The 24,172-nt window shown below is 32.9% G+C and overlaps 1 protein-coding gene across 2 annotated transcripts in view; it reads left to right on the forward strand.

The window, feature by feature from the left end:
- The window catches only part of LOC126881647 (plasmanylethanolamine desaturase), a 749,932-nt gene that overhangs the window by 707,985 nt on the left and 17,775 nt on the right, over window positions 1-24,172 (forward strand). For both annotated transcript variants that reach the window (XM_050646023.1, XM_050646027.1), the window contains one exon: window positions 9,579-9,797. In XM_050646023.1, coding sequence (XP_050501980.1) covers window positions 9,579-9,797 — 219 coding nt within the window. The remainder of the gene's footprint in view (window positions 1-9,578; window positions 9,798-24,172) is intronic.

Here is a 24,172-nt window from a genome sequence, read left to right on the forward strand (position 1 = left end):
GTCAATTTGATTCCTTGTTTGGCCATCTGGTGAAATCCATGTCTCTTTATGTATTGCCTTATAATCAAAGTACGTACTCATTATTCTCATATTATTCTCCTGTGCAAAGCCTATCAGCATCTTACCGTTGTCGTTACTTTCCTGGTGTTTACTCCTTCCACCTGTAGTCTTCCTGTACCTGTTCTCATTACCCACTTTAGCATTAAGGTCCCTTATAATTATTTTAACATCATACTTTGGTATTCTATTGTAAACACGTTCTATATTATCATAAAATTCATCTTTTGTTTCTTGATCTTTGGTTTCTGAAAGGGCATGCACATTTAATAAACTTAGCTTTCTAGTCTTACCTCTGATTCTCAGCATACAGCTCCTTTCCGATAAAGCTTCAAAGGCTACCAAATGCCCTCTGTAGCCTCTCACTCACCACAAAACCTCTACCCAGCATTCTATGGACGCCTCCACTATTGAAATAACTGTAACCGTCCACTGTTATCACACTGTCACCCTTCTGCTTCGTTTCTTGCATTGCTAACACATCCAACTTATACTGCTTCATCACTGTGACTATCTGCTTCAAAGCACCAGCTTCATACGTACTCCTCATGTTACAAGTTCCTATTCTAAGAATGGGCTCATTCTTTCTCTGCGTTTTCCCTCTTACTTTGTCATTCCTTTGTCCTCTCAGATCCTTGTTCATAGCGGTTTTTTTTGTCATCTTTTTGTTCCTTCCACGCGGACTCCTCTAGTTTCTTGGTTGGTCCAATTTTCCGTCCTTTCTGTTCCATCTCCAAGTTTTTCCTTCTATTATGAGCTTCCTGAACCCCTGTTTCACTGACTTGCCCTCTCTCCTAGCTTTCTGAGCTTTTTTCCATAATTCGCTCTTCATTTCCATCTCCGCTACTATTAGATCATCATTTATATAAATCCATTCTTCCTTAAAATCTCTTAGTTTTTTCTTATTTTGCATTACCTTCCTCTTGTCCGCGGTTTCCAAGTGCAGTAAACATTTTTCCACTCCCACTTTTACAGCTGTTTTAATATCCACTTTTATATTCATGGTCTTCTCAATCATGTTTTCCATCACCTCTTTTAAAATGTCTGAGTCATGCGTATCTATCTTAACACCGGTTGTAATCACATTAAAAACTAATTAGTAATTAATTAATTGAGTTGCTGCGTATTTTCTGTCCTTTTATACGGAGTCGAAGCCTGGACAATCACGGTCACATCTGAAAAAATACTTGCCATTTTTGAGATGTGGTGTTATCGAAGAATGTAAAAAATATTATGGACACAACACGTAAAAAACATGGAAACATTAAGAAAGATGAAAAAGCAAAAGAAATACTCAACGCTATGAAGGAAAGAAAAATGAGCTGCTTTGATCACCTACTAAGAAATAAAAAACGTGATGTGATTGGTTATCCCAAGAAAAAAGAGAACCGGGAAGGCTTCTGAATATTCTGATTGAAAAATTTAAAGTAGTGGAGTGTAAAAACAACAATATAACTTTTCAGAATCGCTGCAGACAGAATAAAATGGGTCATGATGATCGCCATTGTCCTGAAAGAATGAGGCACACGAAGAAGCAGAAGATTGAATTAACTAAAAAAAAAAAAAAATTCAGTTATAAAAAAACATGTAAGCTTATCTTCAGCAATATTTCTGAAATTCTCTTTGGTTCGCTAATGAACTATAGCATCACAAACTGATTGCGACAAACAATCTCCCTCAAACAAATTAAAATCCAATTTATTCATATTAAGTATCCATCCATTTCCGTTAGGAGTTAAAGAACTGGGGGCTTGCAAATATGCGTTTCACCAAATGCTCGTGATATACCTACTGAGTTCTTAGCAGATGTTGTCTCAATTCGGCTTTGCACGGAGGCAAAATAGATGGATCATTTTTAATATTTTTTTAAACGGCTAATTTTTCTTATTAGACTTATAATTTCGGCAGAATGTTTGAAATCATGCTGTGTTGATATTTGATAAATTTGATATTTACGAGCGGTAAGCGGGTAGGTATCCCTCTATGGTCCCGATTGAGGGTAGACTTACTTCAGGGAGGTAGCGTCCCTGCCCACGCGAGCTCCTGGTTTTTCCTCCACTCCCGACTTAGGTGAAACCAGGCCCAAACCCTAGTATTATCCTACCCAAACCCCAAATTCCTTTCCTATATCCCCCCTCACTTGCCAAACCGTCGTGCCAGCGCGGCGAGTTATTTATCGGCTAAGGGAATAAACCCCGACAGAAAATTCTGGTCCTCCTAGCAAGGGGGTTTAGCAATGGGCCAGCAACTCATTCTTGGAAAAATATTTTTACGCTAATAATACCGAAACCAAGCCTCGGAATACGGATGGAACTAAAGGACTACGACAATGGCAACGAAAACGGACACTGATTTGTGGTACTTGGAATACACAGGGAATTAGAAATAAAATCGAAGATGTTATCGAAGAAATGAAGAAACACAAAATGGACTTTGCTGTACTCTCTGAAACAAAGAAAAAAGGACAAGGAACTCAAAATCTGGATAGATATATACATATACATACGGGAGTTAATAAGGAAGAACATGCCAAAAGAGGAGTATCAATACTTATATTGAAGAAATACAAAAAGAACATATCGAACTGGCAAGCAATAAATGAAAGAATCATAAAGGTCAACCTCAACCTGAAAGGATCAAAAATGACAATAATAGGCACATACGGCCCGAATGATGATGCACGCGTAGAAGAAAAAAGAAAATATTATGAAGTCTTAGATGAAACTATTTCTCAAATAGGTCAAACAAGGGAAACTATTATACTAGGTGACCTAAATGCAAGAACTGGTAGAAGAATAAACGATGAAATAATAGGACCATATGGAGAAAACACTACAAACGACAATGGCAATAACTTAATAGAAATGTGTAGACACAATTCACTAAGGATCATGAATGGGTATTTCAAACATAAGGCAATACATACATATACATGGACTCAGCCTACAAGAAACTTGAGATCAGTAATTGATTACCTAATAATGAAACAAAAATCTAAAATAAAAGTGCATGACGTAAGAGTGTTTCGAGGAGCCGAATGTGGAAGTGACCACTACTTAGTAAAAGCCAAAATGATACTACCTCTAAGCGGAAATTGTAAACACCAACAAAATCAAAACATAAACGAAAATCACTCAGTAGAAGTTAAACAACTGCAGTACAATCTAACAAGTTTAGACAACGATAGTACTAGAGAATTGTATAAAAAAAGATTAGAGCAACAACTACCACAGGAATTCAAACATAAAACAACAGAAGAGCTACATAGAATAATAAAAAAAGGAATACATCAAGCCGCCAAAGAAGCCTTAGGTATAAGAGAAAATAAACCCAGAAAGACAAATAATTGGTGGAATGATGAACTACAGGAAATGAAAGAACAAAAGCAAAAATTATATCACAGATGGCTGGGAACAAAAGATCAAGAACATAAAAGAGAATATAGAGAAATGGTAAATAAATTTAAATCAACGGTAATAGAGTCAAAAAATCAAAGCTGGGAAAGAAAATGTCAGGAATTAGATACGTACATCGGCGGCCGCAAATCAAGAGAATCCTGGAGGTTTATAAAAAACATCAGATCCAACAAAACAGAACAAATAGCCATACACTCCATAGAACCTGAAAAATGGGAAAAACACTATAAAACACTGTTAGTAGAAGAAAGACCGGAATACAAAAACATAGAACAACATGAAGTCCTGATTCAAGGGGAGCCATTAGCAATCAACGTAGAAGACACTAAAAAAGCTGTATCACTGCTGAAAAATGGACGTGCTCCTGGTCCAGAGGGGATATATGCAGAGTTAATAAAAAATGGAACCAACAAACTATTCCAGATTCTAACAGAAGTTTTCAATAGGCACTTGCATGGAGAACCAGTGCCACAAAGTTGGAAAGAAGGATGGATTACATCTATCCATAAGAAAGGAAATAAGGAAGATTGCAATAACTATCGGGGTATAACTGTTACGAGTACGCTTAGCAGATTATATGGAAGAATTATAAAAGAACGCATATGCGAAGAATACCGCCCTTTTGAGTCAGAAGAACAAAACGGATTCAGAGCAGGACGATCCACAATAGATAGTATTTTCTGCTTATCCCAAATACTTGAGAAAAGAACACTGAGATCTCGAGAAGTGCATTTACTCTTAGTCGATTTAACAAAAGCATATGACACCGTGCCTGTTGCGAAGTTGTGGAAAGTATTGGAGAAAACCAGTATCAGCGTTACACTAATCGATGCTATTAAAGAGCTTTATAAGAACACAATAGCAAAAGTTAAAATAGGAAAAGAGGTGTCTAATGGTTTTCAGGTAACAAAAGGACTTAAGCAAGGTTGTTGTTTATCTCCCATACTGTTCAACATATATATCGATGAAGCACTCAGGCACTGGAAGAAGAAGTGTAAAGGGATGGGGCTATCTATTGGGGATGAAACGTTATATACGTTGCACTATGCAGATGACCAGGTAGTTATTGCCCAAGACAAAGAAGACCTGGAGTATATGGCTAGAAAACTAATGGAAGAGTACAAAAAATGGGGCCTCGAAGTAAATGTCCAAAAAACACAATATCTTTGCGTAGGAGGAGAAAATAATCCAGATGACCTCGACTTAGAAGATGAAACTATTAAGAAATGTGACCAATGTACATATTTGGGGGTAAAACTGACAAAGACAGGACGAAGTGATGAAGCCATAAAAGACAGAATAACCAAAGGAAAACAAGTTATAGGTGCGTTGAATTCAGTATTATGGCAAAAAAATATAAGACCGGAAACGAAAAAACGAATATATAATACCATATTAAAACCAGTAATCGTCTATGGCTCAGAAGTGTGGCAGTTATCACAAAAACTTAAAGGTAACCTATTGGCAGTTGAAATGGATTTTTGGAGGAGAGCAGCGGGAAAGTCTAGATTAGAACATGTGAAAAATGAGGACATCAGGAGACAAATGAAAGTACAAAGATCAATTATAGAAGACATCGAAAAACAACAACTAATATGGTACGGACATGTTAGACGTATGGGGGAAGAAAGACTACCCAAAAAGATATTAGAATGGGTACCACCAGAGAAAAGAAAACGAGGACGACCACCAACAACATGGATCCAAGGAATCTCAAAAGCAATGTCAGCAAGAAATCTATCTGAAGAAGACTGGCAGAATAGACAGGCTTGGCGAACGGGAACCCAAAGGCGTATTACGCTGTGAACGGGATATATATATATATATATATATGATATTTACGATCAATGATGCAAACAGTTATCGACAATACGCTCTTTCTCACACTGCAGCTTACCTCTAGCGCTTTTCATTCACACGCACGCGTAATTTTTGTGATGTAGAAAATTTCAAAAAAAAAACCTGTCTTTTTTAGAATATTTTTTTTTAATATTAAAAAATACCCTGTCAAAATAACAATTGCACCCCCTGTCCGGAAAGAAAGTACATAGCTATGCATGTATAGTATATTTTATACTGGTTAATAGTATGTACAGATTCAGATGCAATCTTCTGAAGTTCAGATGCACCCCCTGAAAATAATCCTGAGGCGCCCATGCAAGCATCTTGCAGAGTTAAAATCCCTCGCAAATCGCCTGGCCTGTTTATTTTCTTTATATTTGAATACCTAATTAAATTTACTGTAAAGTCACGTCAATGATATTTTTTGTAATAAAAATTTTTACCCTTTTTTAACTTTGGGAGGATTTTTGGGGAAAATAACCGTTACCCTCCAGCCAGACCGACATTTTTGTATTAGGCTATCATGGAAGAGTTACCTGAAAAATTTTCAGATTGCCTAAAATATCTACTCAAAAATGTCTAACAGGCTCTCGTACCATAATATAGTACATATTATGATTAAAGATTACATTAATATTACATTACAAGATTACCGTTGTTAAAGGTACTCAAAACGAATCTACTCGTTCCATAATAACAGTATATTATTAACGTCACGTTATTACTTTGTCTCTTTTCTCGATTACATATTAGATTTTATTGTTAGTGTAGGAAACAGAGGTTGAACTTTGCAAACTCGACACAAGTCCGGTTTTATTTTTTTCTGGTATACCAAGGAGTGCTTATTATGATCCTTACCTTTTCTTAAAAGATTACACCCCGGAATACTCATTTTCATCCTTTTAAAGGGGATACTTTGTGGTTTTTGCGAAACTTAGCCCTTCCTGTACGTTTTTGAAAAAAATTACTCAATAGAAATATGAAGAGGACTATATTTCCTACAGTTTAGCGGGGTTGGCGCTCCAAAGTTGACAAGGTTTTAAAAAAGGAGTTTTAGAAAAAAAAAAAAATTTTTCCCTAACTGTAAAGGGAATCAAGAAGAAACTCTACGGCGATTAATCACAAATAAGTGGCTGATTTTTTGGTATAGGTTTCATTTAAGGGCAATTGCCCATTTTTTAATTACAGGGTGTTAAATTTTAAAAAAACCCCTTTTTATACCATCTGAACCGCTTATGCTAGCGTAAAAAAACTTTCAGCGATTACCCATTTACAAGTGTTATTTATAAATTTGTATAATGCACCCCCATATTTTCCCAGGAACCACCCCCAAAAAAAGGAGAATTAATAAAGAGAATATGCGAAAATGGATTTTGGGCCACCACTGTGGCTTTAGGGTGCAAATAACGTAAAATATGCATAAGTCACAATGTGTAGCAGAGAGTGTGTTCTTTTATTTGCCATAAGTACGTTATCAATAAAATGAATATGTGACGAAAAGAAAAATGAAACCCGCCAAACCATTTCTGAGGTTTACGGCGCCACTGTGCCGTAACGGTTGCTTATAAGAAAAAAATGCATAGGACCTTATTTGTAGAGAAAATAGTGGTCTTTAATTCTGTATGAGTTTTTTTTTCAAAAAAATGCATAGGTAATGAGATAATCGTAAAAACATGCTCGCCAAACTTATTTTTAGGGATAGGGTTAGTTTTTGCAGGGATGTCGCAATAACCATATACATTTATGAAAAACCCTGTTGACGGAGTATAGGTCCATATGGGTCAAAAAGAGAAAACATTTTTTTTTCTTTTTCAGCCCCCGTTTTATTTTTTTTTATTTTTTTGGCTACAGCGTTTGCACCAGGAAATCGCTTTTGATGTCCATGTATGGGTAATAAGAAGGTGCACAAAATAATATACTGTCGGAAAAATTAAAGAATACCCATGAACGATCACATCAATCACTTATTTTGTATTTGCTGTCTTTTTCTATAAATAACAAACGTTTGTTATAGAAAAAGATAGCAAATACAACATAAGTGATTGATGAATAACTATTTAGTCAGAAATAAGCCACAATTAAATTGAAAAAATAATTTTATTAACGTTTCGAAGCCCAAATCGGGTTTCGTTGTCAAAATACAAAGTACTACTAAAATAAACAAAAATGTTGTTGCTAAGTAAAAAAGTTGGTATTAGTTTTTTGAAAATAAATTAAATGTAAGACCAAATATGATGTCGGGATAGTATCACGAGGTTTTTTCCTGGTTTTCCCTCGTGATTTACTATGGAGTCTCTAACGCGAGAATTTTACTGTCATCTTTGCATTTGTTTGTCTTTTTAAAGACAGATCACATGCTATGATTTTTTTGTGACGGATATTCTTGAGTTGGGATTGATTTTATGTAATCGCACGAACTATCTTTTAGTAAAGTCGTCCCAGGAACGCAACTCATAAATATTGGCGATATCATTTTAAAGTCTTCTACTTTAAAATGTATAATATACGTCTGAATTGCCAATATAAATGGGTCAGATTAAATAAATTATTAGAAGAATTTTTTTACTTGGCAACAACATTTTTGTTTATTTTAGTAGTATTTTGTATTTTGACAACGAAACCCGATTTGGGCTTCGAAACATTAATAAAATTATTTTTTTCAATTTAATTGTGGCTTATTTCCCACTAAATAATTATTCATAAAAATGCCACAAGGAAATAGCTTTAGAACAACATTAAGTGATTGATGTAATCGTTATTCTTCGGTATTCTTTCATTTTTCCGACTGTATGCAGCATTTTAATAAAGGGCATAGTGTGTGAAGGATTCCAAGAAAACCATTTTTTTTATTAATTCTCTTTTTTTGGGCGGTTTCGGAAAAAATGGGGGTGTATTATCCAAATTTGTAAATAACACCAGTACATACATGGTATAAAAAGGGGTTTTTCAAAATGTAACACCCAGTAATTAAAAAATGGGCATTTATTGCAATCAGCCACTTATTTGTGATTCATTGCCGCAGGGTTTCTTCTTGATTCCCATTATAGTTGGGGAAATAATTTTTTTTAAAAACATCTTTTTTTCAACTTTGGGGCGCCACCCCCACTAAATGGTGGGTGATAAACATATGCTGTCGCGGAACAAATTGCAGGAAATATAGTCATCTTCATATTTCTATTAAGAATTTTTTTGCAAAAACGTACAGGAAGGGCTACGTTTCGCAAAAACAACAAATTAATATTCTTTAAAGGGATGAAAATGGGTGTTCCAGGGCAAAATCTTTTAAGAAAAAGTTTAGTCTCATAATAAGCACCCCTTGATATACAAGAAAAAAAATGATTCAATAATTTACGCGATTATACAAGTAACTGTTATCCAAAAATATTCAAAACCTGAACGGAAATAGCCATCTCGTATGTTGCCATACATCCACTGCATGTCTCATGCGAATAAACTGAGAGTTATTTATACGCTCCGAAAAAATAGATAGAAAAGTATAAATGGTTTTTTTTAACCATAACTTCTGCTATTTTAACCATCACCGATTAACCGATTTAAGTAAATATTTTATCGACATAATCCTTTTGTTTTTGTAATAACTCAATAAGCCATTTTTCATCCAAATCACTTTTACCTTAGCTCATTTTAAAGGTCTTTTAAATTTTTATATATTTTTTTTTCGAAAAACCTCTCCTTATGTTATTTAATGATAAAATGTCCGATTCACGGTTAATTCGAAAAGAATTTTTCGTAAAAACGCACTGTTTAAAAGGTATTTTTGAAAATAATCACTCAAAAACATGAATTTTGTATGTAGAAGTCATCAATTTCGATCTTGAATAACTCAGTAAACATCAGCTTACCGAAAAAGTGTATATAAACTGTTTTGCTTAAAATGGAACTATCTATCGATTTTTTATTGCCCAACTGGGATTCGAACTTACAACCCTTGGATTTAAAGGTAAGGTATCTTTCCCCTGAACTACAGAGGGGGACTTAAATTTGATATAGGTATGTAGGCTTGCAGTACCCAGTTTGAAAAAACTTAAAAACCCTACTACAAAATTATTCACGTTTACTTATTCCTTCATAAACGTAGGTACCATAAACCTACATTGTTAATATAGGTTTTGGCATACATAAATCATTGTTAATACCATTCGTCCTTCTCGGGTTCTTAAAATATATTCTTACGTGGACCAATCATTTTTACAAATTTTACATTTTATTAAAAACTACTTAATTGTTTAATTTATATTTCAGAATTTTTTACGACCATTCCGAGAACACCACATCGATCCAACGTCCATTACCCGCCATGATTTCATCGAGACCAACGGTGATAATTTCATGGTAACAATACCATTCCTGGGTCGTATGGTGTGGGATTTTCTTACTCTCTCCAAAGAAGATGTTCAAATTAGGTTTACATGGAACTGCTATATATTTTTATTGGCTATATTTGTAGCGATGACTAATCAGGTAAATATTTTCGTATTAAGTTAAAAGTTTTAAATATATCAATAACCATATTATGATGGCCGCATATGAAATGCCTCCCGAAAAAGGGTTTCTTACCTGTCGCTAAAATGGGCACATACGAATTGCCTCCCAAGCTTTAAATAAATTACATGCTTCTAATTTTTATGTGAAGGTGAGACGTTGCCACACCTTCGTCCCTTTGTAAATTTTTGGCAAAATTGGTATTGTGTGATTTAATTTATTTTATTTTCAACCTTTATGTATTAAATATTATTTATTGACACAAGGCGGTATTTATAAATTTCAACTAACTTATACATATATAATTAATTTTATAACCATTATCATAAATTTTAGAATAACCATTATTTTTTGTGATTAATAATTTAACAAAAAATACAAAAACATAATAAGTATTTTACAGATTTATTAAAAATAACATCACAGAAACTTATTTGGGAAATATTACAAAATGTGTATAGAAATATAAAATTACAAAATATTTTTCCTAAATTTATATGATACTACTACTTTGACAACTTCTAATCTGTTTATTTTACATTCTCATAATTCTAAAATGTTTTCATGTAGAAAATTTATTTTTGTTGTACTTTACGCAACAATTTTTTTTGGTGTAGAAACAGAATTCATTTTAATATAGGTATTTATTTGAAATTGTAAAATTATATCAATAAAATTATCAATGTTAGGATGAGGGCAGTAGAAAGAAGAATTATTATACTTGGAATGAAAACTTTCGCATGGGTTTGTGTTCTTTGTAAGGATTAAAGTGCTCAGCCCAAAGATGTGGAGGAAATGTCGAATTTTCAGATATGTAATTATCAACAAGATAATCACAAAACGGGGTGACTCTTTCATCGACTGGTTTAAATTCTGCCAAATCTATATTCTGCCAAATATCTTCAGGATGTAAGAATGAAAGACCAAAAATATTAATAAGAAAATGCGTAATCTCGGTTGACTCAACACCTTTTTTCTGGTATTCTGAGGCTAATCCCAGTGCTTGAACCTTTCTATATATGTGGTTCTAGCATAATATAAATTTTGTCTCACCCTAGTGATATCATTGATAGTAAATATCTCTATATTTATCTTCTTAAGTTCTTTACAGATGAGCTTCGTTGGTTTTTCGCTGAGATCTTCCACAGCTGCGCTTTTTATTGAATTGCTTACGGCTTTTCTATTGTAAATTTCGGCAGACAACTTCTCGTGGTTATGATCTAATATGGATTCAATTATCGTATTTCCACATCCCTGTGTTTTCACAAATTCTTTGCAGGTTTTTTTAGTAGGTACATGTCTACCGTTTTACTGTATCTTTGGCCAACATTTTTTGAAAACCGAATGTAAAACTGGTAAAACCATCAATTGATAGTAAAGGTTTGCCCTTTAAACTGACATTTATGGTTGATTCTATTGTTAATGATGGATGTTATGACTTAAACAAAATTTGATCTTGAAATCGACGAACTGACAAGCTTGAAATAGACAAACTGACTAATGCAGGAACTAATAAACTTTCAAGTATGTATTTATACAACATTTAGCCCATTAGCACAATTTACAAAAGAGAATATAAACAAACAAAAAGATTAAGGTAAAAGTACCTATTCATGGAATCATTAAGAAAAGATTAGATTCGGAATTGGAATTACCCAGAAAATACCCAGAGAATATATAAACAACCAAAAAGATTAAGATAAAAGTACCTATTTATCGAATCATAACATGAAATTATAAATATGGAAGAGATTATATTCGGAATTGGAATTACCCATAAAAGCTGGATATTAGATTTAGTCCAGAGAAATGAGATTTTTCTCGTGACACATCCCCCTCCAGGCCGAAACCAAATTTTTTGAGTAGTTGGACATCTATATTAATAACCTATATTATGTTTCCTGCAGCCGATTTTGATGATATACTCGTACATAGTTATAAACAAATGAAAATCAAAAAACCGTAAATTTTCGCTTCTTTCGTCTATTACTAAAAAGTGAAGCATTCTAAACAAATTTGAGAATAAGAAACTCATAAATCATATAAAAAAACTTCAATATGGAGTTCGCTGAATATGTCTATCCTTATTTGTTGCTTAGAAAATTGCAAAATAAATCATACATTTTGTGATTTTATGTAAAAATTAAGTTAGAACCTTCTTAATATACGGAATGCTGAGACTTCTTGTGCTTAAGTTATATTTTAAATTTCAAATCAATTGGTCAAATTGTTTAAAAGTTATTTAATTTGTTTATCCCAAATTCATTTTTTGCAACACTATAAGTAAGTCAGAAAATTATGAGGTTACAGTAATATTTCGGACAGTTTAAAGAACAAAAAGAAGAACATTTATACTATTAACTTAAATAAAAAAAATGACAAAAAGTAATTTTAAACAGTGTAAAATTATTTTGCAAAAACATGTCGATTTTTTGCTTACTTATAAACAATTAGAATAACTTTTTAACCGTTACCCGTAGAAAAATTATTTTTTCATATTTAGAAAGACTGAATTTTTGTACACATTTAGAAAGAAAAACAATTGTCCTAGGATAATTAGGGACAAAGTTAGCCCCCCTTTTTTTAATTCACAGGTTCTTGCAAAATAATTTTGCAATATTTAGAATTATTTTTTTTTTAATTAAATTAATAGTGTAAATCTTCTTCGTTCATAAACTACCCAAAGTATTACTGTAACGTCATCATTTTCTGACTTATAGTGTTGCAAAAAAATTAATTTTGGATAAACAAATTAAATAACTTTTAAACTATTTGACCAATTGTTTTGAAATTTAGGGTATCATTTAAGCACCAGAAGTCTCAACATTCCGTGTAATACGAAGGTTCTAATTTAATTTTTACATAAGTTATGAATATTTATAAAAACTCAAAATTTATGATTTATTTTGCAATTTTCTAGGCAACCAATAAGGATATACATATTCAGCGAACGCCATATTGAAGTTTTTATACGATTTATGAGTTTCTTACTCTCAAATTTGTTTAAAATGCTTAACTTTTTGGTAATAGACGAAAAAAGCGAAAATTTACCGTTTTTTGATCTTCATTTGTTTATAACTATGTACCTATATCATCAAAATCGGTTGTAGGAAACATATTAAGTTATTATTATAGATGTCCATACTACTCAAAAAGTTTGGTATCGGCCTGGAGGGGGTTGTGTCCCAACAAGATATTTTCCCCTTATTCCTCTGAACTAACTGTCGGGTAACAACTTTCTTTTCTAAAAAGAAATATGTCGTACTGTGATATATTTATGTGAAACAAATTGTATGTACACTGCATTAAGAATTAAAAAAATCAAAATAGATAGATACTACTTATTTAAATTATGATTTGGCAACATTATATCATTATACAGAGATTAAATAGACAAAATATCAGCCTAAATGATTAACGAAACGGAGGCATTTCAATTGTACCTGGGAGGCATTTCATGTATGAAAATATGTACCTGAAAAAGTGGGAGGCATTTCAATAACGCCGATTATGATAAACGTAGGTATAAAAATTATCCACTAACTTTATCCACACATGTAGTATGAACAGGATTTATACATGTACATACAGTGAGAACGTTTGAGTTTGAATACATTCATTTTCTCGAGAATGGGCGACTCTGGAGATAAATCCCGAAATAGATCGATTTTCAACGAAAACTTTTCGTTTATAAATTTGCAAAAGTCTGTGTGTTATTGCGTTGCCGCTCCTGCAATACTTAGAGCAGGTGTATCGATGGATTCTTATGTAGTTTTGCCTTCTGAATCCAAATCTGAAAACGGCATTTCGATATATCTAACCGTCTTCGAGATAATCGACCTCAAACTCTAAAATGTGACGTCACAATCCGGTTATCTCCTACAGACGCACTAAACGTCAGCTCAAATAGTTGATTAGGAAGTAGGCTACTTTTTTTTTAAATCTCGATTTGCCAAGCATAGGTTATTTACATTTGAGTTTGACACTTCGTGAATTTCAAACTAAATTTTAAATTAAGTATTAATAAAACATCAATGACATTTGATAGTGAATTTAATTGTTATATAAAATAAATAAAATGTTCAAATATAAAATTTAAGTATAAATATTTTAAAAGCAATAATTTATTAACAGTTTTAAAAAGGTTTATACCAGTATAAATACGGCCTACCCTTTATGATAAATGGACTGTTCCATTTGCTATAAAATTAAAATATTATGTATACCTAGTCGTTCCCTAAACTCGACACAACTGGCTAGTGATTGTAGAAGGTAATTTTTTTGTTTTTTGAGAATTTTGCCGAAATTGGCAAAATTACTAATTATTTAGTAATAATTATTAACTATTTAGAAATTATTTTTTTGTCGAATTGGCAAAATTATTGACTAAAATCACTAGCCAGTATTGTGTCTGTGTACATCCTACTAATGGAAATAAATATTTGTAGATTTTTCTCAAATTATGGATACCAAGAACATTTTCATTTATAACTCCTTTATTTTTAATTTGACAAATAAAAGTTATTCTTCATAAAAAGCTCTTCTTGTTCTAAGATTTATGATGCAACCGTGTCCCAAAAGTAGGGGAACGGTCGAATATTTCGCGAACTAAACATCGGATGGAAAAACTGAAAAATACGTTTTCAATCATTTTCAAAAATCTATCCAATGACATCAAACACCAACTCCCACTACACCCTCTGGAGGTGGGGTGGGGGGTAACTTTAAAATCTTAAATGGAAACCCCTAGTTTTTCTTGCAGATTTGCATTCGTTACGTAAAAGTAAGCAACTTTTATGCAAGACATTTTTTCGAACTGTGGATAGATGGCGCTATAATTGGGAAAAACGATTTATCCTGATACCATAGGTAAATTATAGAAACGGTCTAATATCTCGAGAAATACACTTTCAAATAAGAAACCAAAAAAACAGGTTTTTAATATTTTTCGAAAACCTATCGATAAACACTAAACATGACCCTCCAACCCACCCCCTGGAGGTAGGGTGGGAGGTAACTTTAAAATCTTAAATAGCAACCCCCACTTTTTATTGCAGATTAGAATTCCTCATGAAAAATTAAGCAACATTTATTCAAAACATTTTTTAAAAATGCTGATAGATAGCGCTAATAAATCGTATTTTTCCAATTAAAGTGCCATCTATCAACAATTCTAAAAAATGTTTCGAATAAATGTTGCTTAGTTGCTTAAAAAGTGGGGGTTGCTATTTAATATATTAAAGCTACCCCCCACCCCACCTCCAGGGGGGTGGGTTGGAGGGTCATGTCTAATGTTATTCGATAGGTTTTCGAAAAGTATTAAAAAAATTTGTTTGGTTTCTCATTTGGAAGTGTATTTCTCGAGATATTAGACCGTTTCTATACTTTACCCATGGTATCAAGATAAATCGTTTTTCCCAATTATAGCGCCATCTATCCACAGTTCGAAAAAATGTTTTGAATAAAAGTTGCTTACTTTTACGTAACGAATCCAAATCTGCAAGAAAATCTAGGGGTTTCCATTTGAGATTTTAAAGTTACCCCCCACCCCACCTCCAGGGGGTGTAGTGGAGGTTGGTGTTTAGTGTCATTGGATATATTTTTGAAAATGATTGAACACGTATTTTTCAGTTTTTCGATCCGATGTTCAGTTCGCGAAATATTCGACCGTTCCACTACTTTTGGGACACCTTGTATAAAAATTTATTAATTTTATACGAGGTATATAAAAAATGTGAATTTCGATCAAGAGTAAACTACCTTTATAGTTCATAACATTTAAATTAGAATGATATAATTGCACATTAAAACATAATTATTAATTCTAAACTACTTTTCATAATAGAAATTTTCCATATTATGAATTAAAATACGTAAATATACAAAGTTTTCGTTATGACAATGCTCGCATTTTCAGCTTGTTATTTTTAAATTAAATTTTTTGGCATAGGTATATATCGTGCTAGTGACGTCATCCATCTGGGCGTGATGACGTGATCGATCATTTTTTAAATGAGAATAGGGGTCGTGGGATAGCTCATTCGAAAGGTTATTTAATGCTCTATTCCCTAATATAAAGATTAACATAATTATTTATACAGGGTACCCAAAAGAAATTTTTTTGAATTAAATTAATTAATTGAGAGGAAAAGAAGAATGTATATAATTTATTTAATTCCAAATCCATTTTGCTGTTGTCCGAAAACAGGAAAAAATGTTTTTCTTCAAACGTCAAATAATGATGACATTACTTATCTAACTTGATCCTGTCAAAGTTTGATGTCTCCGCCGGCAGCAGTTTTTTTTTCCCATTTCTTTACGGCGGAGGGAAAAATGTTGTCATGGCAACGATATGAAACATGTCACAAAGCAACAATACAAATGTCATTAACAACAATTAAACATCATTTTTATTTATAGTAATATTAAAAGTACAATTAGTTAATGAGGCATTTTCAAAATTGAAACCGTGCAAAAATGTTCTTGACTCTTGATACGCATTGGTAATTGTTGATGATACTGATGGTCGAGCACAACTTTCAGCAATCATTCCCGATGTTGGCGAATCATGAGGGTTTAAAATTTTTTGAGCATTATCGTTCTTATTTCTTATTGAATCCTCTATATATCCTTCGGCAACCGTGCTTGATTTCCAGCCCCCCATGTCGCTTGAGGCATTCTAGATTTCCGCCTCCATCAATTAAAAGTGGTGCTGAAGTTCGTCGTAAAGAGTGACCCGTGTATGCGCTTGCATCGTTTAAATTTAAATAACTAGCTACTTTTTGGGCTACTGCGCTGATCGAATGTATTCCCATGACGCTTCGGTAACACTTTCCATTTTGGTACTTGATAAAAAATAATTTTTCTGTGAAATTTTCAGGCCGCAGTGATGCATACTTATTATGAATTGTACTATTTATGGTTGAAAATTGCTACGTTTGAAGAAAAAATAGTATACTTTATTCGGCAAAGAAGCGACTTTTCTTGACTTGCCCTCTATTACGCGCCTCACTTCGTTCGGCGCGTAATATCGGGCGCGTCAAGAAAAGTCATGCTTCTTCGCCTCATAAAGTAATATACTATTATTTGATAAATAAATATTGTTTCTCTCTTAAATTCAATATTAAGCTGCCACCCACCTGCCTCCTAGCAGTTTGAACATTTAATTTAAGCGAAAAGCAATTTTTATTTTTCAAACTAATATTTTTTCTGTTTTCTGACAGCAGTAAAATGTGTTTTGCATTAAATAAATTGCATACATTCTTCTTTTTGTCTCAATTAATTTAATTAAAAAAAATTGTTGCCCTTTATGTAATGATGTTTATATCCGTGAATAAAGAATTGATTAACCTTTCGAATGAGCTATCACACGACCCCTATTTGCATTTAAAAAATTCATCGATTACGTCATCATGCCCAGATGGATGATGTCACTAGTATAATATACAGGGTGCGCCAAACCTCTGGTTTTCTTTATTTATTTTATTTATTTATTGAAATATACATCCACCATGTATAAACCCATAAAGGTGTACATAAGAAAACTACATACATTGACTGAACACTTGATGACAAAATATAAAATAAAATAAAGAATAACCAAAAATGTTTCTGTTGTTAATACACATACACAATAATAAACAAAGACCTTAATAAAGAAAAATAACATGGCATCAATTCGATAAGCTATTGCGTATTTCGCGTTTAAAAATGTTAAAACTAAGAAAAAAAAAATGTCCACAGATCTTAAGTTATTGACACTTCTGCACATACTTTTTATCGGACAATAGAAATTATGTTGCGAATTAGGCACCGAAATATAAAAAGTTACACCTGAACGTGACACAGCTCGTGGTACATTAAAGTCTACAAGACTAAGCAAAACATCGCTATTAATTAGGCAATTGACAATTTTGAAGATGAATATTAGGCCGTTTATTTCACGCTGTTTACGCAGTGAATGGAATCCAAACTCAGAAAGGAGTAAATTATAGCTATAGCTGTTATATCTGGTATATTGTTAATATAAATAAATATCTTGTTTTATTATAATTTATTAAGAACTCCATGTATGTATTGTTTACAAGATTACAAGTATGTCTAAATCTAAAAATGTCAACGTCAAGTGACAAGACCACTCCCTTGTCACCTGTAGCCAACTTACGATCATATATTTACCTACATTAAACATATGCAACACTATATACAACATCCCCCCTTTTTACAAAACATAATCTTTTAACCTACTTGGTTTGTTAATGCTGCGACCAGACCTTGTCACATAACCAGCTTCATTATTACAAGGCTCAGCCACAGCACTAGTGCAAGGATCAACCTCTGTCACATTCTCAGAGTGATCCGGTAACACATTACAATGGTGTTTAGATTTTCTCACATGCCTTGAGTTTCGTCTAACAGTATTACCTGTGTCTGTTTGTAATACATATGACCTGGGCCCTTGACTCTGTAGTACCTTAGCTGGAGACCACGTTCTATTAGGCCAATTTTGTATTACCACATTATCCCCCGGCTGAAATGGAGGTCTTTCATGAGCTGTGTTATTATAATATTTTTCAACCTTTTGTTTGTTTTCTAACAATTTATCTCTAACATTTTCTACTACTTTAGGTTCTAACATTTCTGCTGTGCATGGCAGGGTACTTCTCAGCATTCTACTCATCAATATCTGACTTGGGCTCACATCTAATCCAGCCACTGGTGTGTTACGGTAATTGAGCAATGCTAAATAAAAATCAGACTTACTTTCTTTACATTTTTTCATCATGTTTTTTATTATACCTACTGCTTTCTCACTTAAACCGTTTGACTTTGGGTACCTCGGACTTGAATTAATAACTTTTATACCATAACTTTCTGCAAACTCCTTGAATTTGACACTAGCAAATGGCATATTATCAGCAATTATAAATTTAGGAATACCATGCACTGCAAAAATGTTTTTAAGTTTTACAGTAACACTATGAGCTGTTTTATCTCTAAGGTTTCTCACTTCTATCCATTTAGATAAATAATCTACTAAAACTAAATAATCATTGCCATCAAAATACATTATATCTACACCTACTTTCAAGAATGGCAGTTCTGGAATATCATGTGACATGAGAGGTTCTTTTGTATTTGATGGTCGGAATTTTTCACACGCCTTACATGATTCAACCAATTTTTCTATGTCACTTGACATTCCAACCCAATAAAATAAACTTCTAGCCCTTTTTTTACATTTAGTTATTCCTATATGACCTGCATGTAAAAGACTAAGCATTTCTTGTCTCAAGGACTTTGGTACTACTATTTTATTATTAAAATACACTATACCATCTTTGACATGCAGATCATCTTTGACTTTATAGAATTCTTTCAGTTCAGTAACAGCAATATTTTTATTATTTTTCGGCCATCCTTCAAAATACCAACTAACAACCTGTTTAAGAACTTCATCTTTTATTGAATGTGACTGTAACTGTTTCAATCTAGACTCCGATATTGGAAGGTCTATTTCAATACAATGAACAACATCAGCTAATGTAGGTTCATCCTTAGCATTATTTGTTAAGCAGTTTCTGGACAGAAAGTCAGCCACATACATCTTACTTCCTGGTATATATCTAATATCTAAGTCATATTTTAATAACTTGAGCACCATTCTCTGCAATCTAGTACTAATTTTACTTATATCTTTTCTTACTATGACAACCAATGGTTTATGGTCCGTTTCCACAACTACTTTCCTTCCATAAATAAATTGATGAAACTTCTCCACTGCTGCACATATTGCAAACAGCTCTTTTTCAATTGGAGCCCATCTAATTTGGCTCTCTGTATAGCTTCGTGAATAAAACGAAATGGGTTTCCCTTGTTGTAACAAACAAGATCCTAACCCCACATTTGAGCTGTCAGTTTGCAACACTATTTCATTATTCTTGTCCAAAATGCTAAGTGTAGGAGCGCAACTAATTTTTTTCTTTAATAGCCTAAACGCTTTTTCTTCAACTTCTCCCCAATGCCACTCTATGTCTTTTTTAAGCAGCTGACGCAAAGGAAATGAGTCCTCTGAATACCTTGGTATGAACTTACTCAGATAATTTACCATTCCTAAAAATTTTTGAAGAGATTTTACATTTTTAGGGGATTCTAAACTTAATATTGCTTCAACTTGTTCATTATCTGCTTTAATTCCTGTTTTAGAAATTATTAGACCAACATATTTTACATGATCCACTTTATACTGTAACTTACTTCTATTAAACTTAATGTTATGTTCCTTTGCTTTTAGTAAAACTTTTTCCATTATTTCATCATGCTCCTTATTGGTTTCTCCTGCTACGATGATATCATCAAAATAAACCTCAACTCCTGGTATGTCACCAAAGATGTTGGTGTTTAATTTTTGCATTACCTCCCGTGCTGATGATATGCCAAAAGGCATTCTTTTAAAGCGATATCTGCCGAAAGGAGTACCAAATGTACATATGTAGCTGCTCTGCTTATCCAGTACTACTTGAAAGAACCCATCTTTTAAATCTAAAACACTAAAGACTTGTTTACCCGCTAATCTATTATAGATTTCGTCAGGACTGGGAATCAAGTATCTTTCTCTTAGTATACATTTGTTTAATTCTTTAGGATCTAAGCACAATCTTAAAGTCTTATTGGGTTTCTCTACTATTACTAAATTGTGACACCACAATGTTGGTGTATTTACTTTTGCTATTACACCTTTGTTTTCCAAATCTGATAAAGTAACCTTTAACTGATCTTTAATTGATTCTGGAATTCTTCTAATTGGTTTTATTACAGGCTCAGCATTATCAGCCAACCTCATTTTATAACTTCCTATACTTCCCAGCCCTGAAAAAACCTCAACATTTTTCTTTAAGAATTTTTCCCTTTCTTTCATGTGGCTTTTTTGACTATTAGTTACAGAATCTACTTTAACACGTTCAACTAAATTAAACTTTATACAATCCTGTAACCCTAATATGGGTACTGATGCCACATTCACTACCAGAAATTTAATATTGGCCTCAACAGAGCCTATTTTACCCACTAGTGTTACTGATCCCAAAGGTTTAAATCTACTCCCATTATACACAACTAACATTGTTCTACTCTCTTCCAATACTATATTATTCATTTTACCCAACTCTAAAAAGTACTTTTCTGGTAGTGTACTGCATTCAGCCCCTGTATCCAACTTAAAATCTATATTTAAACCACCTACCTCGACTTTCTGATACCATTGTTGACTTTGTCTTTGAAAACTATCTATTATATTGTTTTCTGTACTTACTTCTGTAAACAAAGAATCTAAACCTAAAAAAGTGTCCTCTTCCTCTTCAGTACACTCAAATACCTTATTTCTTGTTGTGTTTGTACCAATGTTTCTTTCACCTTGTTTGTATCGTCTGCACACTGCTGCAAAATGATTCATACCATTACATGCTGCACATTTTCTTCCATAAGCTGGACATTCTCTTGGTCTGTGATTTTTGCCACACCTACCACAGCTAAAAGTTCTTTCTTCTGGGTCATTCTGTACCTTATTACGTGGGAACTCATTTTTTCTAACAGCATTTACTTCTTTTTCTTGCAAAAATTTTGATTGAATTTTACCTGCCTCTGTAGCCCTGCACATTTCTATTGCTTTTCTCAAAGTTAAATCTATTTCTCGTAACATTCTTTCTTGTAAGGCGTTATCATCTACCCCTATAACTATTCTATCTCGAATCAACCTTTCTTCTTGTTCTCCAAATTCACATAATTTGGCTTGGACTCTCAAATCTGTTACAAACTGATCAAAAGACTCTCCAGGTTTCTGAACTCTACTGAAGAATTTAAAACTTTCCATTATTACATTTTTTCTTGGTAAACAATACTCCTCAAACTTCTGTATTAGTACTGCATATTTCTTTCTATCTGAGGCACTTAAATCAAATGTATTGTAAATATCTAGGGCTTCTTCTCCTGCCACATTCATGAATATTGCTATTTTTGTTTCATCATCTTTTTGATCATATTGAGTTGCCTTCATATATATTTCGAACTGCTGCTTGAACTTCTTCCAATTGGCGGCTTCTCCAGTTAGTATTAACTCTTTTGGGGGTTTCATCATACTCATTCCCATTTCCCTCATTTATCCATTTTCTTAGGAACCTTACTTTTATAGTAATTTGTTGACTTCACACTTATAGCTGTTATAAGTTATATCATACTGTTATTTTACACCTGACACCATGTTATATCTGGTATATTGTTAATATAAATAAATATCTTGTTTTATTATAATTTATTAAGAACTCCATGTATGTATTGTTTACAAGATTACAAGTATGTCTAAATCTAAAAATGTCAACGTCAAGTGACAAGACCACTCCCTTGTCACCTGTAGCCAACTTACGATCATATATTTACCTACATTAAACATATGCAACACTATATACAACAATAGCCTCTAACCGGATATCTGTTATATTTTTTGAGGTAACAATATCTTAACCCTTAAGTACTAACATTTTAAAGTAATGGCGTAAACACTAACTAACCGCCTGACAGACGGGTTTAATATTTTAGTGGTAATTTTTGTTTTTGTTAAATATTTTAATGCAAAAAAATATCTCAATGACTTACTGAAAGTATTGATTATCTAAAAAACACAGTAATTAATATAGTTTTTATGTACTTATTAAAATAAAAAAACATTATAACAAGAGTGGAAGGATTGTTTGTGTACCTTTTTACTCCTGAAAAAAAGTGTGATAAAAATGAAACAAATTAAAGAATCTTAATAAAAATTTATAATCAAGTTAAACAAAGAGTAAGAAAAATTAAAATAAAAAGGTTTTTAAAAAATGTTAAAACAAAAAAAAACTGACAGGTACTACAGTTAGTACAGTGTAGCAATGGTAGTCAGTGACAACATTTTCATCACAAATTGATTCCACTTCGCTTAGGTCGTCTTCTACCTCATCAAACCATTTCAAAAGAGTTTCCTCAGGGTCTTTATTCCCTTATTTGATGATTTTTGACGAACTGGGGCACATTATGTGTAATGACAAACTGGGCACAAACACTAACACCCCGTCTATTAGACGGAAATCACATTTTGAGCCTAAATATCTTTCGAATAACAACCTGCAGCAAATTGCCGAATTCAATACTACTAAAGAACAATCCAACTTGAAAAGTCATAAACGGGTGACCTTCAAAATTTTCTAGAAAGGGAAATATCCCACTTTCGACAAGCGATGCCGTCTGAGAGACGGGGTGTTAGTACTTAAGGGTTAAGAATCTTTTTTGAACAGATTCAAGATTAGAGACAAGTTCTGCATGATTAGGATTCCATACCACGCTGCAGTAATTAAGTTGACTACTAACTAGTCCAAAATATAAACTACGCAAAGCTTCCACAGACGTTACATCTCTGCAGCTTCTAATAATATATCCTAAAGATTTGGTTGCTTTAGAGACCACGGTATTAATATGAGTTGAGAATGTTAATTTACTGTCAAATATAACACCAAGATCTTTAAACTCTGAGGTAGAAGACAGTAAAATGTTGTTGACCTTATAATCGAAATGTATGTTATTGATCTTTCGGGTATAGGACATTACTTTACATTTCTTTATATTTAAGGATAGTTGATTATCGAAACACCATTCACTAATGGCAGAGATATCCTGTTGAAGTTTAACGCAGTCGGAAATATGGTTAATTTTGCGAAATATTTTCATATCGTCCGCGTACAACAGTGTTTCAGAGTCTACGATGGAGCAGATATCATTAACAAAAAGGAGAAATAAATAAGGGACCCAGATTTGACCCTTGAGGTACTCCAGACGTGGCAACAAAACGAAAAGATCGAAAGCCTTGATATTCTACGAACAAACTCCTATCAGTTAAATATGATTTCAGTAATATTTGAAAGTTATTGGAAATTCCAAACTGATCTAATTTTGTTAGCAATTTATTGTGTGAGACTCGGTCAAATGCTTTACTGAAATCAGTTTATATGACGTCCACCTGTTGTCTTGAATCTAAAGCTGACGAAACATATTCTGTAAATATACAAAGATTTGTTGCCGTACTCCGAGCTTTCACAAAACCATGTTGACTGATGGTAATCAAACAACGCATATGAACATACAAGTAATCTGTCAAGATAATTTCGAACAATTTAGAGAATGCTGATATAAGAGCGATAGGTCGATAGTTAGATATATCAGAGTTTGAACCTGATTTAAAAATAGGACAAACTCTTGTATTTTTCCACGCAGCTGGAAATGTTGTTGTCTTAAGAATGAGGTTAAAAATTACAACAAGTGGTTCTATGAAT

Source organism: Diabrotica virgifera, chromosome 1 (genome assembly GCF_917563875.1).
Source record: "Diabrotica virgifera virgifera chromosome 1, PGI_DIABVI_V3a".
NCBI classification, from domain to species: domain Eukaryota; kingdom Metazoa; phylum Arthropoda; class Insecta; order Coleoptera; family Chrysomelidae; genus Diabrotica; species Diabrotica virgifera.